The sequence below is a fragment of the Pristis pectinata genome, chromosome 4 (genome assembly GCF_009764475.1).
Source record: "Pristis pectinata isolate sPriPec2 chromosome 4, sPriPec2.1.pri, whole genome shotgun sequence".
NCBI lineage: Eukaryota > Metazoa > Chordata > Chondrichthyes > Rhinopristiformes > Pristidae > Pristis > Pristis pectinata.
In genome coordinates this window covers 111043348-111059865 of record NC_067408.1, presented here as the reverse complement: position 1 = coordinate 111059865, position 16518 = coordinate 111043348, and the positions used below count along the sequence as shown (strand labels likewise).

At 46.4% G+C, this 16518-nt stretch overlaps 1 protein-coding gene across 3 annotated transcripts in view; it reads right to left on the bottom strand.

Annotated features, from left to right (window-relative positions):
• The window catches only part of LOC127569802 (neural cell adhesion molecule 2-like), a 1233142-nt gene that overhangs the window by 335006 nt on the left and 881618 nt on the right, over positions 1–16518 (bottom strand). For all 3 annotated transcript variants that reach the window (XM_052014709.1, XM_052014711.1, XM_052014712.1), the window contains exon 2: positions 4279–4353. In XM_052014709.1, coding sequence (XP_051870669.1) covers positions 4279–4353 — 75 coding nt within the window. The remainder of the gene's footprint in view (positions 1–4278; positions 4354–16518) is intronic.

Genomic DNA, 16518 nt, shown 5'->3' with positions numbered 1-16518 from the left:
GTGTACTGAAGGAAATGATAAATTTCATCTTTGATATCTGGCTTCGTTGAGAGATGACTCCCGAGATATGGGAAACGGTCCATATTTTCCAGGGTGTTGTTGTTGACCTTTACCATTGGGGGCAGTGTTGTGCAGCGTAGGCAGGATGGTAGAGGACCCATGCTTTGTGGACATTTAGTCTCAGATCCCTCCTCACATATGCTTCATTGCGTGAGTCAGTGCTGACCTGGAACAGCCTTTGAACGTCTACATACGCAAGCATCATCTGACGTTGCACCTCAGCACTGGGGTTTGGTTGACCTTGATTCTTGACTGGAAGCAATGTAGTGTGAGCAGTTTTCCATTTGTACCATGGATTCATTCCACTCCAATGGGAAGTTTGTTGGAGGTGAGATGCAGTATTGTGGCAAGCACGACTGGGAAAAGTGTTGGAATGCTGATGCAGTCTTGTTGAAGACCAACCTGCACTGAGATTGGATCTGTTGGATAGGATCATAGTTTGCATGCCATCATGGAGCAGATGTTAGTTGGAGGCAAATTTCTAACGGCAGTCAAAATTGAGAAGGATTCAGAAGTCCCTTTTGATTGACAGAGCCAAAGGCTCTGCTTGAAAAAGGGCTACGTACAGCGGTTGATGTTGCTCCCTGCGTTGCTCTTGAGGTTGCCATAAGGTGAAAGATCATGTCCTCTGTGCCTCACTGTGATTTAGGAAGCAGCTCTTCAGACATTGAGGGGTCTCCCTGCTGTCTGCCACAGAGAAGGTCACAACTGCCAGGGGACCCTCCCAATGAGAATACTCAGTGACCTGAGGCAAATTAGAGGCGCCAATGCCATTGAGACAGACGAATTGGACAAAGCACCAGCAACCGAAGAAAATAGAGTCATACAGCACGGAAAAATGCCCTTCAGCCCAACTGGTCCATGCCGATCAAGATGCCATAAGACCATAAGATTTAGGAGCAGAATTACGCCGTTCGGCCCATTGAGTCTGCTCCGCCATTCAATCGTGGTTGATTTTTTTTGTTCAACCCCATTCTCCTGACTTCTCCCTGTAACCCTTAACCCCCCTTACCAATCAATAACCTATTAATCTCTGCCTTAAATACACCCAATGGCTTGGCCTCCACAGCCCTCTGTGGCAACGAATTCCAAAGCTTCACCACCCTCTGGCTGAAGAAATTCCTCTTCATCTCAGTTTTAAAGGGACGTCCCTTTATTCTGAGGCTGTGCCCTCAGATCCTAGACTCTCCTGCTAATGGAAACATCCTTTCCATGTCCATTCAATTCAGGCCTTTCAGTATCTGGTAGGTTTCAGTGAGAACCCCCCCACCCCCATGCTTCTGAACTCCATCAAGTACAGTCCAGAGACATCAAACGCACCTCATATGTTAAGCCTTTCATTCCCAGGATGACTCTTGTGAAGCTCCTCTGGACCCTCTCCAGGGCCAGCACATCTTTCCTCAGTTACGGGGCCTAAAATTGCTCACAATATTCCAACTAAGGTTCGATCAACACCTCAGCAGTATATCCTTCCTTACATTGATAAAACCCCTCATTATGGAGACGGAAACTCCTCAGGAAACTTAAAACTGCTGTTTCTTATATCTTGTTACCCCACAATGGGCCAGATTATGCTTGAGTTGGCCCACACCCACCTTACTTCTGTGACCATGCGAACTTTCTGAGGTTACACAGCTCTGACTGGCCTCGAGCCATTGTGGTGGCATGGAGCAGTCCACCAAAGGCGAGTAGGTCTCAGGCAGTGTATCTCGAGGCCCCACCCTGACCACCTGATGACCTTTTGACAGCTGCCTGCCTTCAAAGGTCCTTTCCATTATTTTGAAATTTCTGTGACAACTAGACACATCTAGAAAGAGTTAAAATATATTTAAATAATTAAAATATGTAAAAAATATTTGATATAAATTAATTTAAAATATTAATATTTGAAACAAATAATCCTCATCTCGGTTTTAAAGGGACATCCCTTTATTCTGAGACTGTGCCCATCTGAACTAGTCCCATTTGCCCATGTTTAGCCCAAGTCCCTCTCAACCTTTCCTATGCATGTACCTGTCCAAATGCAATCATCAGCAAATCAACTGGACAATATAGATGCTTAAGGTCTTCGTATGGTTGAACACGGGAGCTCTTCAGGTTAAGTGTCTGGCTGGGGAGGATCGTGGACAGTGAGAGAGTGTGGAGAAACCAAACAGCATGCGTTGTTAAGCCAGTAAACAAACCTAGCATTATGCTGCAATGTCCAGTGTAGGCCAGAGAGCTGCATTCAACTCTCTCCTTCTTCATCTTGTGCTCCATAGTGTGGACCAGAGTCAGGGGGAACCGAGGACAAGCAGTTCACAAAATGAGGTGCGATGACAAAAAAACAGAGGAGCAATTGAGGCAGACATTCTGCTGTCCTGAGATCAATACCTAGCTGTCCCTCAAGGAGCTACATGCTTTGTTCTGTGTGGCCCCTAGCACAGTTTCCCATGGGAAGCCCAGTCCCCAGCACCTCACCACTGTCCAGCATAGTGAAGGGGCTGTCTCAGTACTGACGGCCAGCTGCTCTCACTTCACAGCTCTTACAGCTGGGGAGCCTCTGCCCCCAGATCTTCAGCTGTCTATTATGGTAGTATTACAGGTTGTCACACTCACAGTTAAGCAACACCTAGACCTGCTTGGGTAGTGTAGCGGTTAGCATAGCGCTATTACAGCGCCAGCGACCTGGGTTCAATTCCCGCTGCTGTCTGTAAGGAGTTTGTACGTTCTCCCTGTGACTGTGTGGGTTTCCTCCGGGTGCTCTGGTTTCCTCCCACATTCCAAAGACGTATGGGTTAGGAAGTTGTGGGCATGTTATGTTGGCTCTGGAAACGTGGCGACACTTGCCGGCTGCCCCCAGAACACTCTTTGCAAAAGATGTATTTCACAGTGTGTTTCAATGTACATGTGACTAATAAAGAGATCTTATCCTATCTTGTCTGAGGGCACAGCATCAGAATAAAGGGATGTCCCTTTAAAACTGAGATGAGGAGGAATTTCTTCAGCCAGAGGGTGGTGAATCTGTGGAATGTGTTGCCACAGAGGGCTGTGGAGGCCAGGTCACTGGGTCTACTTAAGGCAGAGATGGATAGGTTCTTGATTGGTAAGGGAGTTAAGAGTTACAGGGAGAAGGCAGGAGAATGGGGTTGAAAAAAATCAGCCATGATTGAATGGTGGAGCAGACTAAATGGACCGAATGGCCTAATTCTGCTCCAATATCTATGTCTTATGGTCTTAAAACACCATTCAGACCCTAAAGACCAATTAAAAACATTGCATGTAAAATAAATAATAAAATTAAATTACCTTCACCCCAGCAACTAACTCCTTCCATTCATGGGTTTGCAATGGTTTGCCAGCCTTAATCTGGTGCAGAATTAGTGGCCGGATTTTCCTAAGTAAGAACTGGGAAGCCTGAGTAAGATCGGACTGGCCTGTTGAACTCCGTGAGGAGATTATGAAGAGTTTTCCAGTGAAGCTCAAGGTTGGGAGGAAGATGCCACTGTCACCTTAAGCTCAAACCAGGACGGGAAGGGGGAGTTGTGTGTGGAAACACAGATAAGTCCTGATATAAACACTGGTGGTGGAGTGGAAGATTTATCTCATCAAGTTTAAAAATGGACTACATCCTATTCCATGGCTTATATTGTCATAACCCAGCCTCAGAGCAGAACAAAATGGAGAAACAAGCGGACAAGTTCAGCTCTGTAAATTGGCAAGGAGGTGCTTATTTGTCTAAACCACACAACTCGGTGACACGGTGGAGTAGTGGTTGGCTCTACTGCCTTGCAGCTGCAGCGAGCCGGGTTCCATCCTGACCTCTGGTGCTGTCTGTGTGGAGTTTGCCCGTTCTCCCTGTGACTATGTGGATATCCCCCAGGTGCTCCGGTTTCCTCCCACATCCCAAAGACATGCTGGTCAGTTAACTAGTAACCATAATAATATCCCTGTGTGGATAGGTAGTAAGAGGATCAAGGTGGAGTTGATGGGCATGTTTGAGAGAATATGTTACAAGGGAATAAGTGCAAGAATGGGATTACCTTGAGAGCTAGCATGAATTCAATGGGCCAAATGGCCTCCAATGACATGAGAAAATATGAAATATTGAACCCACTTTCCACCTGGTGGGTGTCCACTTAACCTGAGAGGGAGTGTCGATCAATGATTTAAGCTTCGGCCTATCTGGGCAGAGTCAACCAAAACCTCTCGGTAGACAGCAGTAAACTTTGAACGTACCTGTGCAGGTGAAGAACTTGGATTCTCCCACACTGAGTTCCACTTTGCCCAGAGAAATTGTCACTTGAAGGACGGCTGCATAAAAGATAAAAGAGAAAAATCTATTTATTTTAATCTTCGAGTGTTAATGGAGCCCAGATTGCAGTCCATCTCTCATTCCCTGCCATTGATCTTCATTCCCTCCTCCCCACTTTCGGTTCATACAGACATAACCCAAAAGTCAATAATTCACTGTGAGACTCTCCTTGTGGCGATAAGAGAACAGGAGGCAAACACAGAGCTTGCCATGAGGTAGAGTTAAATGGAATTTGTTGAAATTGTTACTTGACAGAACAATCACTTGAGCTGAAATGATTGCCAGCTGTTACAGAGACTGGAACACCTAGAGAAACATTCATCTAATCTTAGTCTGTGATCAAAAAAAACTTGTGTTTTCTGGCAGAGGACCACAATGTTAACTTTTTTTAATTACTGACATAGAGTCATATCTTCCTGAGCTAGTCCCATATCCCTCTAAACCTTTCCTATCCATTATTCTGTCCAAATATATTTTAAACATTGTAATGGTACCCACTTCTACAAGTTCATATGCCAGCTTCTTTCACATACCCACCTCCCTCTGTGTGAAAAATTTGCCCCTTGGGTCACCTTTATATTTCACCCCTTTCATCTTAAATCTATGCCCTCTTGTTTCAGACTCCCTTACCCTGGGAAAAAGACTGCTCCCCTATCCTGGGGCACCTTATCTATGCTCCTCATGATTTTATAGAACATAGAACATAGAACAATACAGCATAATACAGGCCCTTCGGCCCACAATGTTGTGCCGACCTTTAAACCTCACCTAAGACTATCTAACCCCTTCCTCCCACATATCCTCTATTTTAAATTCCTCCATATGCTTATCTAGTAATCTCCTGAATTTGACCAACATATCAGCCCCCACCACTGCCCCAGGCAGCGCATTCCATGTCCCAACCACTCTCTGGGTAAAAAACCTTCCTCTGATATCTCCCTTGAACTTCCCACACATTACTTTAAAGCCATGCCCTCTTGTATTGAGCATTGGTGCCCTGGGAAAGAGGCGTTGGCTGTCCACCCCATCTATTCCTCTTAATATTTTGTACACCTCTATCATGTCTCCTCTCATCCTCTTTCTCTCCAAAGAGTAAAGCCCTAGCTCCCTTAGTCTCTCCTCATAATACATACTCTCTAAACCAGGCAGCATCCTGGTAAATCTCCTCTGCACCCTTTCCAACGCTTCCACATCCTTCCTATAATGAGGCGACCAGAACAGGACAAGTGTGGTCTAACCTTAGAGTGGGCGGAGGGGTGACTTTATACCAATATAAAGTCACCCCCCTGGCTCTTATGCTCCAGAGAAAAAAAGCCCCAGTTTCTCCTTATAACTCATGCCCTTCAGACCTGGTAACATCCCAGTGAATCTTTTTTGCACCCTTTCCAACAAAGGCATTTTAAAAATGATACATTGCTATCCAAGGGCCTGTTATCATTCAGTATTGGTATTCTTTGAATCACTGTATTCCAAAGCAGTTTAAAGTTATGTCTAATATTGGGTGCACCCTTTTGATTTACTCCAGGGTCTGGGCATTATACAGCCATATGGGGCTCCCCTTTCTTTGTACCGTAATTGTCCCAGGAAGCTCTGGGAGTTATTTCTCCAAATGAAAACCCTGAAGACAAATCAAGGGAGACATGAAAAAAAAATTGTGCTCCTGTGATCTTTCAATGAACATTTTCATTTATTGGAGTTAAAATACTGATAACAGAAAATCGGTTGCTCGAATGAAAGTGGAGAGTCCTCCATTCAAAGAGGTGTGGTGTTGCCATGTGTGGTGTGAGGGTGAGCTAGAGTGAGCGGATGAGGGCGGGGCAGATTGGGGTCATGTGACCAAACCTCCAGCTGGATTTGGCAACTCGCAGCCGTGCATCTTTTGCACCTTGGACGGATCAGTCCACAAACTCGTAATCAAACAAAGTTTTGATCCGCATAAGAGGATATCAGGCAAGGTGATGAAAGTCCAGAGGAGTGCCTCGGAGAGGGAGCAGAAGGGAAGAGAAGTGGTTTTGCATGCTGCCCATTTCATCACATCAGTGCATTGAGGTAGTACAAGGGAAAACAGTAACAGAATGCAGAATAAAGTGTTACAGTTACAGAGAAAGTGTGGCGCAGGCAGACAATAAGGTGCAAGGTCATAACGAGGTAGATTGTGAGGTCAAGAGTCCATCTTATTGTACTAGGGAACCATTCAATGGTCTCATAACAGCGGGATAGAAGCTGTCCTTGAGCCTGGTGGTACGTGCTTTCAGGGTAATGGCACAGAATGAGGCCATTTGACCCACGGAGTTCATCCTGGCTTACTCTGGAGCAATCCAGTCAGTCTTATTACCCCAGTCTCCATCTCTGGACCTCAAACGCTGATCCTACTTCCTTGTGAAGCTGTTGATTGTCCCTTCTTCCATGACTGCTGGAGGTGACTGGGCTCCAGGTCATTAACCCTGGTGTTGTAAACAAGAAGGGTTCTTCCTCAACAACTTCCACCCCCACAACCCTACACCCCACCCCCCGCCGCCAACCCCACCCCCAATGCTGCACTTCTTATCCAAAGCCCAGAGTTTGTGTTCCCTGCTCCCTGTGCCAGTAGTGAGGGAAAAGAAAATTGAGATTAAGGAGAGAAAGAAATTACGAGAGAGAGAGAGACTGACCTCACAATCTACCTCATTATGATGGTGCGCTGGGGTGGTGGGGAATTTGGGGTGCTGATGTAGCTCAGATGTGGACCCTTACTAATTTTTATCGTGCAGTGAGAAGTGTAGACAGTGTCCATGGAAGGGAGGCTGATTTCCATGATGTGCTGAGCCTATCTGGATGCATCACAGCTTGGTATGGCAACTACTCTGCCCGTGACTGCAAGAAACTGCAGAGGGTTGTGGGCACAGCCCAGCACATCACGGAAACCAGTCTCCCCTTCATGGGCTCCATCTACACTTCTCGCTGCCTCAGCAAAGTATGCAACAGAATCAAAGACCCCACCCACCTCGGACATTCTCTCTTCTCCCCCCTCCCATCGGGCAGAAGATACAAAAGCCTGAAAGCACGTACCACCAGGCTCAAGGACAGCTTCTATCCCGCTGTTATAAGACTATTGAACAGACCCCTAGTACGATAAGACGGACTCTTGACCTCACAATCTACCTTGTCATAGCCTTGCACCTCATTGTCTGCCTGCACTGCACTTTCTCTGTAGCTGTTACACTATATTCTGCCTTCTGTTATTGTTCCACCTTGTACTACCTCAATGTAGCGATGTGGTTAAATGATTTGTATGGATGGCATGCAAAGCAATGGTTTTCACTGTACCTTGATACATATGATAATAATAAACCAATTTACAATTTACAGAAGGAAAGCTCACTATTTCCACAGACCAAGGTGTCACTAGGCCCATTGAGTCAATGCTGGCGCTCAGAGCAATCTCATTCTCCCACAAATTTTCCCTGTAACTTTTTTCTCCCCACATTCACATCAACTTTATCCTCCCCTCCCCAGATTCTACCACTCACCTGCACGCTAGGACCAGTTTACAAGTGGCCAATTAACATACCAACCAGCACGTCTTTGGACATGGGATGAAACATGGGATGGAACAGGGAGAGGTCGCTGGTCAGACCCCACTTGGAGTACTGTGCTCAGTTCTGGTTGCCTCACTACAGGAAAGATGTGGAAGCCATAGAGATGGTGCAGAGGAGATTTACAAGGATGCTGCCTGGGATGCGGAGCATGCCTTATGAAAGCAGGTTGAGGGAACTCGGCCTTTTCTCCTTGGAGAGACGGAGGATGAGGGGGGACCTGATAGAGGTGTATAAGATGATGAGAGGTATTGATAGGGTAGATAGTCAGAGGCTTTTCCCCAGGGCTGAATTGGTGGCCACAAGAGGACATAGGTTTAAGGTGCTGGGGAGTAGATATAGAGGAGATGTCAGGGGTAAGTTTTTTATTCAGAGAGTGGTGAGTGCGTGGAATGGGCTGCCGGAAACGGTGGTGGAGGCTGATACGATAGGGTCTTTCAAGAGACTGTTAGATCGGTATATGGAGCTGAGTAAAATAGAGGGCTATGGGTAAGCCTAGTAATTTCTAGGGTAGGGACATGTTCTGCACAGCTTTGTGGGCCGAAGGGCCTGAATTGTGCTGTAATTGTTCTATGTTCTATGAAACCAGAGCACCCAGAGGAAATACACAAGGGGAGAACATGCAAGCTCCATACAGATAGCACAGAGGTGGGGGGGGGGGGGTGAGGGTAAGGATCAAACCTGGGTCACTGGCATAGTGAGGCAGCGGCTGTACTAGTTGCACTGCTGTGCTGCCTGTGGTGGAGTGCTTTGATTCAAGGGTTGGGGTCAGGAGATGCAAGAGTCCAACACATGCATGGCCACTCTCCTGGCCACATGAATGATAGAGAAATGGGAGGCTATGTGGGACGGAAGGGTTAGATAGATCTTAGAGCAGGATAAAATGTTGGCACAACATTGTGGGCTGAAGGGCCTGTACTGTGCTGTAGTGTTCTATGTTCTTTGTTCTATGTACATCCCTCCCCCACTCCCAATTAACCCTGGTACCAAGGCTTAATGGGAGTCCCTGCCTGAAGCCAATATTTGGAGGAGAGATAGATTTAATATGTAAAGCAGATGGGCCAAATGGCCTACTTCTGCTCCTTTGTCTTGTGATCTTGTGAGGTTCGAGGCTTCAAAGCCAGACAATCACAGATCACCGATAAGAAGGAAATTGGTAAGAACACAGAACATAGAACAGTGCAGCACAGGAACCTTTTGGACCACGATATCTGTACCGACCACGATGCCAGTCCAAACAAATTCCCTTTGCCTGTGCACGGTCTGTATCTCTCCAGTCCCTGCCTGTTCATGTGCCTGTCAAGTGCCTCGTAAATGTTGTAATTGTATCTACTTCCACTACTTCCCCTGGCAGCTCATTCCAGGCACCTGCCACTCTCTGTGTAAATCTTGTATAATTTTGTATAATTTATGTTTAATTTATGTTTTTCTTCTGAACGTTGTCTCGGATGCTATGTGCCTGTGATGCTGCCGCAAGTAAGTTTTTCACTGGACCTGTGCACACATGTACTTATGCATCTGACAATAAACTCGACTTTGATTTCCTTTAAACTTTCCCCCTCTCACCTTAAAACGATGTCCTCTAGTATTTGACATTTCTATCCTGTGAAAAAGACACTGGCTATCTACCCTATCTATGCCTCTCATAATTTTGTAAACCTCTAACAGGTCTCCCCTCAATCTCTGACGCTCCAGAGAAAACAATCCAAGTTTGTCCAACCTCTCCTTATAGCTAATACTCTCTAATCCAGACAACATCCTGGTGAGCCCCTTCTGCACCCTCATGAAAGCCTCCATATCCTTTCTGTAATGTATAAATACTGAGTAAATAAAAAAGAGAGGGCAGATAACGAGCATAAGAAAAATTAAAAAAGCTGCCAATTGACAGCCTGCTTTGGCTGAATGCCCCATGTTTTTTTATGAAGATACTGCCAATGATTAGTATGTCAGCAGAGGGCAGTCTGAATTGAATTTTTTTTTACCAGTTCTGGAGTTGTTGCCAAAGTATGTCGAGCTGTTACATGATTTCAATTAGACAGTTTTATCATTCAAGTTGAGTAATCGGAGGACTGGTCTGGAGAAGGAGGCTATTGAACCCATTGGCTCTTCTACCCTTTCTGTTGCTTTCCCCAGTTGTGTTTGTTTATCAGTTCCCCTTTGAAAGTTCCACTTGTTCCTCTCTATATGTAGTCTGGACCACAACGACATCCTGCATTGAGACAAAATCACATCCTTATCTCCCCTCTGGCTCCCCGACAGATAATATGGACTTTGGTGACCCTGGTTGCTGACCTTCCTGCCAGTGGAACAGATTCTCCTGTAAGAGCATAAGATTTAGGGGCAGAATTAGGCCATTTGGCCCATCAAGTTTGCTCTGCATTCAGTCAAGGCTGAACTTTATTTTCAACCCCATTCTCCTGCCTTCTCCCCGTAACCAGCAAATGGGACGAGCTTGGATGGGGCATCTTGGTTGTCATGGACCAGTTGGGCCGAAGGGCCTGTTTCAAAGCTGTATAAGTGTATGAACCCTTAACCCTCCCCCCCCAACCCCCCTTACCAATCAAGAACCTATCAATCCTGCCTTAAATACACCCACTTGGCCTTCACAGCCCTCTGTGGCAACGAATTCCACTGATTCACCACCCTCTGGCTGAAGAAATTAGAACCATACAGCACAAAACAGGCCCTTCAGCCCACCAATTCCTCCTCATCTCAGTTTTAAAGGGACGTCCCTTTATTCTGAGGCTGTGCCCTCAGATCCTAGACTCTCCTACTAATGGAAACACTCTTTCCACATCCACTCGATCCAGGCCTTTCAGTGTTCAGTAGGTTTCAATGAGATCCCCCCTCATCCTGCTGAACTCCATCGAGCACAGGCCCAGAGACATCAAACACTCCTCATATGTTAAGCCTTCCTTTTCCAGGATCATTCTTGTGAAGCTCCTCTGGACCTTCTCCTGGGCCAGCACATCCTTCAATAGATATAAGGCCCAAAATTGCTCACAATATTCCAACTGAGGTCCAACCAACACCTCAGCAGTACATCCTTCCTTACATTGATAAAACCCCTCATTATGGAGACGGAAACTCCTCAGGAAACTTAAACCTGCTGTTTCCTAGATCTTGTTACCCCACAATGGGCCAGATTATGCTTGACCTGGCCCACACCCACCTTACTTCTGTGACCATACTTACTTTCTGAGGTCACACAGCTCTGATTGGCCTCGAGCCATTGTGGTGGTGTGGAGCAATCCACCAAAGGCGAGTAGGTCTCAGGCTGTGTATCCCGAGGCCCCACCCCCCCCACAACTACCTGATGACCTTTTGACAGCTAGCTGCCTTCAAAGGTCCTTTCCATTATTCCTAAAAGCCTCTGATAACTCAACACATCTAGAAAGAGTTTAAATATATTTAAATAATTAAAATACATTAAAAAAATTATTTGGTATAAATTAATTAAAAACATCAATATTTGAAACAAATGACCCTGGGGCTTCTTGACAGGCCAGATGTGGAGTGGATTGTGGGACAAAATAGAACCAGGGATCAGTTTTAAAAATAAGGAATTGCCCATATAATTTGGTATTGGTATTGGTATTGGTTTATTATTGCCACTTGTACCAAGGTACAGTGAAAAACTTGTCTTGCATACAGATCGTACAGGTCAATTCATTACACAGTGCAGTTACATTGGGTTAGTACAGAGTGCATTGAGGTAGTACAGGTAAAAACAATAACAGTACAGAGGCAAAGATTATGTGAATTTTTCCTCAGAGAGTTGTGAATTTTTGGAAGGGGGTTGGAAGAAGGCAGAGCTTCATATATTCTTGAGCAACAAACAATCTGCTGGAGGAACTCAACGGGTCGAGCAGTGTCTGTGGGCATCTTTTTATTGGCTACATGGAACAATCCCTGTTCCAAACCTTCTCCAGTACCACTCCCCAACTCTTTCTCTGTTACATTGGTGCTGCTTCCTGCTCCCATGCAGAACTCATCAAATTTATCACCTTTGGCATTAGCATCCACCCTGCTCTCAGAATCACGTGACCATTTCTGATACTTCTCTCCCTTTTCTCGATCTCACTGTTTCCCACAGATGCTGCTCAACCCACTGGGTTCCTCCAGTAGATTGTTTGTTGTCCCAGATTCCATCATCTGCGGTCTCCTGTGTTCCCTTGATAGACTCTTTAGAGGCAAGGGGTGAAATGTTACTGTAGGTAGACAGGAATGTGGAGTCAAGTTTACATTCAAATCAGTCTTGATCTAATTAAATGGTAGGGCAGACTCGAGCGATGAATAACTGCTTCTGCTCTGAATTTATATGTTCATATATTAGAGTCATAGAGTCATGCAGCACGGAAACAAACCTTTCAGCCAAGCTGGTCCATACTGACCAAGATTTCCATCGCTTTTGGCCCACATCCCTCTAAACCATGTGCCTGTCCAAGTGCTTTTTAGATGTTGTTAATGTAAGATAAGATAAGATCTCTTTATTCGTCACGTGTACATCGAAACACACAGTGAAATGCATCTTTTGCGTGGAGTGCTCTGGGAGCAGCCCGCAAGTGTCACCACGCTTCCGCCGCCAACATAGCATGCCCACAACTTCCTACCCTGCACATCTTTGGAATTTGGGAGGAAACCGGAGCACCCGGAGGAAACCCACGCAGACACGGGGAGAACGTACAAACTCCTTGCAGACAGCGGCCGGAATTGAACCCGGGTCACTGGTGCTGCAATAGCGTTATGCTAACCGCTACACTACCGTGCCTGCCACGGTAATTTACCTGCTTCAACCATGTCCTCTGGTAGCTCATTCCATATATGAATTACCCTCTGGATGAAAAAGCTGCATCTCGGGTTCCTATTAAATCTCTCCCCTCTCACCTAAACCTATGCCCTCTAGTTCTTGATTCCCCAACCCTGGGAAAAAGACTGTGCGCATTCACCCTGTCTATGCCCCTCATGATTTTAAACATCTCTATATCACCCCTCATTCTCCTACCCTCCAATGAATAAAGTCCCAACCTGCTGTCTACCTCTCTCCATAACTCAATCCCTCGAGTATGACTACGACTCTGCATCGAGGACCATAAACATCAAAGGAAAATTGGCTGTGAGCGAAACAGAAATTTCAGGCTGGAAGATGCTGCTGTGGTCTGACAGGCTCCAAGGCAGCAGAGTACATTACACAAATCGTCTCTCACCTTTGCCATGATCATTATCTCTGCAATGCAGGAAGGACTGTGGGACAGATCATGCATTATTCTAACTGATGCCATTCTTACAAGGAACACCAAAGAACTCTTCAATAGCCTTCAAATGCCTGGGGCTCTGATGAGTTTAGAATCCTGCACACGATAACTCATCCCAGCCTGCTCACATGGTCTGCAGCCTCGACAGAACACATCACCCTGATAAATGCAGGCGTGAGCGGACCATTTTGAAATATTCTATTAATGAAAACGACAGGGCTACAGGGAGAGAGGGGGTGGGAGGATTTATTGCTTCAGAGAGCAGGGGATAGTGGGCAGGGTGAAATGGACGAAATCGGGAAAAAAAGAACTGGAGAGTCGCAGGGGGAAGAGCCTCCCTCATTAAATATTCCTTCTGTCCACTGCTTGCGCACAGTGCCTGCAGTTCCTACTGAGCACAGGAGGTGATGCAGCAACACACTGAGTTTGGGGCACTGTCTTTATCAGTAGCTCCAAACCCAGGGCACCTCAAAGATGCAACACTCACTTTAAAGCAACAACACAGAGGGGCCCTGCATCAGTTTCACATGAGAACCCCAAGCTGTGATATCCAAGATGTTAAGCTCAGTGCAGTGGCTCTTTTGGAGACACCAGCTGCAAAACTGGAATTGGAATTGGTTTACTCTTGTCACGTGTACCAAGATATAGTGAAAAGCTTTTGTTTCTGTGCCATCCAGACAGATCATTCCATACACAAGTACATTGAGGTAGTACGAAGGAAAACAGAATGCAGAGTAGAGTGGTACAGTTACAAGGAAAATGTAGTGCAAGTAGACAATGAGGTGCAAGGGCCAGGATGAGGTGGATTGGGAAATCAAGGGTTAATCCTTTAGCATATGGGAGGTCTGTTCATGAACCTGTTAACAGTGGGATAGAAGCCATCCTTGAGCCTGTTGGTATGTCCTCTCAGGCTTTTGTATCTTCTGCCCAATGGGAGGGGGGAGAAGAGAGAATGATTGTGGTGGGAGGGGGTCCTTGATTACATTAACTGCTTTCCTGAGGCAGCAGGAAGTTAATGGAGGGGAGGCTGGACTTTGCGATGGACTGGGCTGCGTTCACAACTCCTGCAGTTTCTTGAGGTCTTGGGCAGAGCAGTCGCCGTACCAAACTGTGATGCATCTGGACCAAGGATGCTTTTTGCAGTGCATTTGTACAAATTGGTGAGAGTCATCAGGGACATGCTGAACTTCCATAGCCTTGTGAGGAAGTTGAGACCTTTGCTATGATACTTCAGGTGACTGTGAGAGTGCAGATCACTGCAGAAGGCGAGATTGGACAGGAGAGTTGGGGGCTGATCAGGAGCAGGAGGTGGGCAGTGGATTGAAGATTGGTGTGGAAATGGGGTTCAGGTATTGGTATTGGTTTATTATTGTCACTTGTACCGAGGTACAGTGAAAAACTTGTCTTGCATACCGATCGTACAGGTCAATTCATTACACAGTGCAGTTACATTGAGTTAGTACAGAGTACATTGAGGTAGTACAGGTAAAAACAATAACAGGACAGAGTAAAGTGTCACAGCTACAGAGAAAGTGCAGTGCAATAAGGTGCAAGGTCACAACAAGGTAGATGGTGAGATCATAGTCCATCTCATTGTATAAGGCAACCGTTCAATAGTCCTATCACAGTGGGATAGAAGCTGTCCTTAAGTCTGGTGGTACATGCCCTAAGGCTCCTGTATCTTCTACCCAATGGAAGACGGGAAAAGAGAGAATGATCTGGGTGGGTGGGGTCTTTGATTCTGCTGGCTGCTTCGCCAAGGCAGCGAGAGGTGAAGACAGAGTCCAAGGAGGGGAGGCTGGTTTCCGTGATGCACTGGGCTGTGTCCACAACTTTCTGCAGCTTCTTGCAGTCCTGGGCAAAGCAGTTGCCATACCAAGCCGTGATACATCCAGATAGGATGCTTTCTATGGTGCATTGATAAAAGTTGGTGAGTGTCAAAGGCCGTATGACATACAAGGATTCAAACCTACTCTGCCATGTGATAAGATCCTGACTGACCTGAGTGTGACCTCAACTCTCTATTTCTGCCTGGCTCCAGTACCATTTCATCCTCAATCAGGGTGGGGAATAGGGGGATGACTGTGGGGGGTGGGGGTGGGGAGTTGGTGTTGCAGAGATGATGGGGAGGGTGAGGGGATCAGGGAGACAGTGATGGTGAGGAGTTCAGAAAGATGAGTGATAAGGGCTTCAGTGAGATGATTAGAGGTGGGATGGAGACAATTGGGAGGGTGAGGGGGTGAGTGAGAGGATTGGGCAGTGGAAGGGGGGGAACAAGGAGACGATTAGTGATGGGAAGGGTCAGGAACGTGACTGATGGTGGTAGTCAGGAGGGTTGTGGAGGCTAGGTCATTGAGGGTATTTAAAAAAGGGTAGTGTAGCGGTTAGCGTAATGCTATCACAGAGCCAGCGACCCAGGTTCAATTCTGGCCGTTGTCTGCAAGGAGTTTGTATATTCTCCCAGTGTGTCTGCGTGGGTTTCCTCCGGGTGCTCCAGTTTCCTCCCACATTCCAAAGACGTACGGGTTAGGAAGTTGTGGGCATGCTATGCTGGCACCGGAAGCGTGGTGACACTTGCGGGCTGCCCCCAGAATATTCCACTCAAAAGATGCATTTCACTGTGTGCTTTAATGTACATGTGACTAATAAAAAATTCTTGCCTTATATATTTTTGAAAGATCAGTGAGTTGAGGGCCATGGGGAACTGGCACAGAAGAGCATTTGAGGCCAGCATAGGTCAGCCATGATCATATTGAATGGTGGGGCAGGCTCAAGGGGCCGTGTGGCCTACTCCTGCTCCCATTGTGCTCTTGTGCCCCGGTGTATCAAACAACAACTATTCCTTACTGTTCCAGACATGGAGACGCTATGGTCAAAAAAGCACACCAATGCCTGTACTTCCTCAGAAGGTGAAGGAAATTCAGCATGTCCTTCATGACTCTTTACAATATTTGCAGATGCATCACGGCTTGGTATGGCAACCGCTCTGCCCAAGACCACAAGAAATTGCAGAGAGTTGTGGACGCAGCCCAGTCCATCAGGCAAACCAGCCTCCCCTCCATTGACTCCGTCTACACTTCCCGCTGCCTCGGGAAAGCAGCCAACATAATCAAGGACCCCTCCCACCCCGGACATTCTCTCTTCTCCCCTCTCACATCGGGCAGAAGATACAAAAGCCTGAGAGCACGTACCACCAGGCTCAAGGACAGCTTCTATCCTACTGTGATCAGACTTTTGAATGGACCTCTCATTCACTGAAGGATGAACTCTTGATCTCCCAGTCTACTTTGCTGTACCCCTTGCACTTTATTGTCTACCTGCACTGCACTTTCTC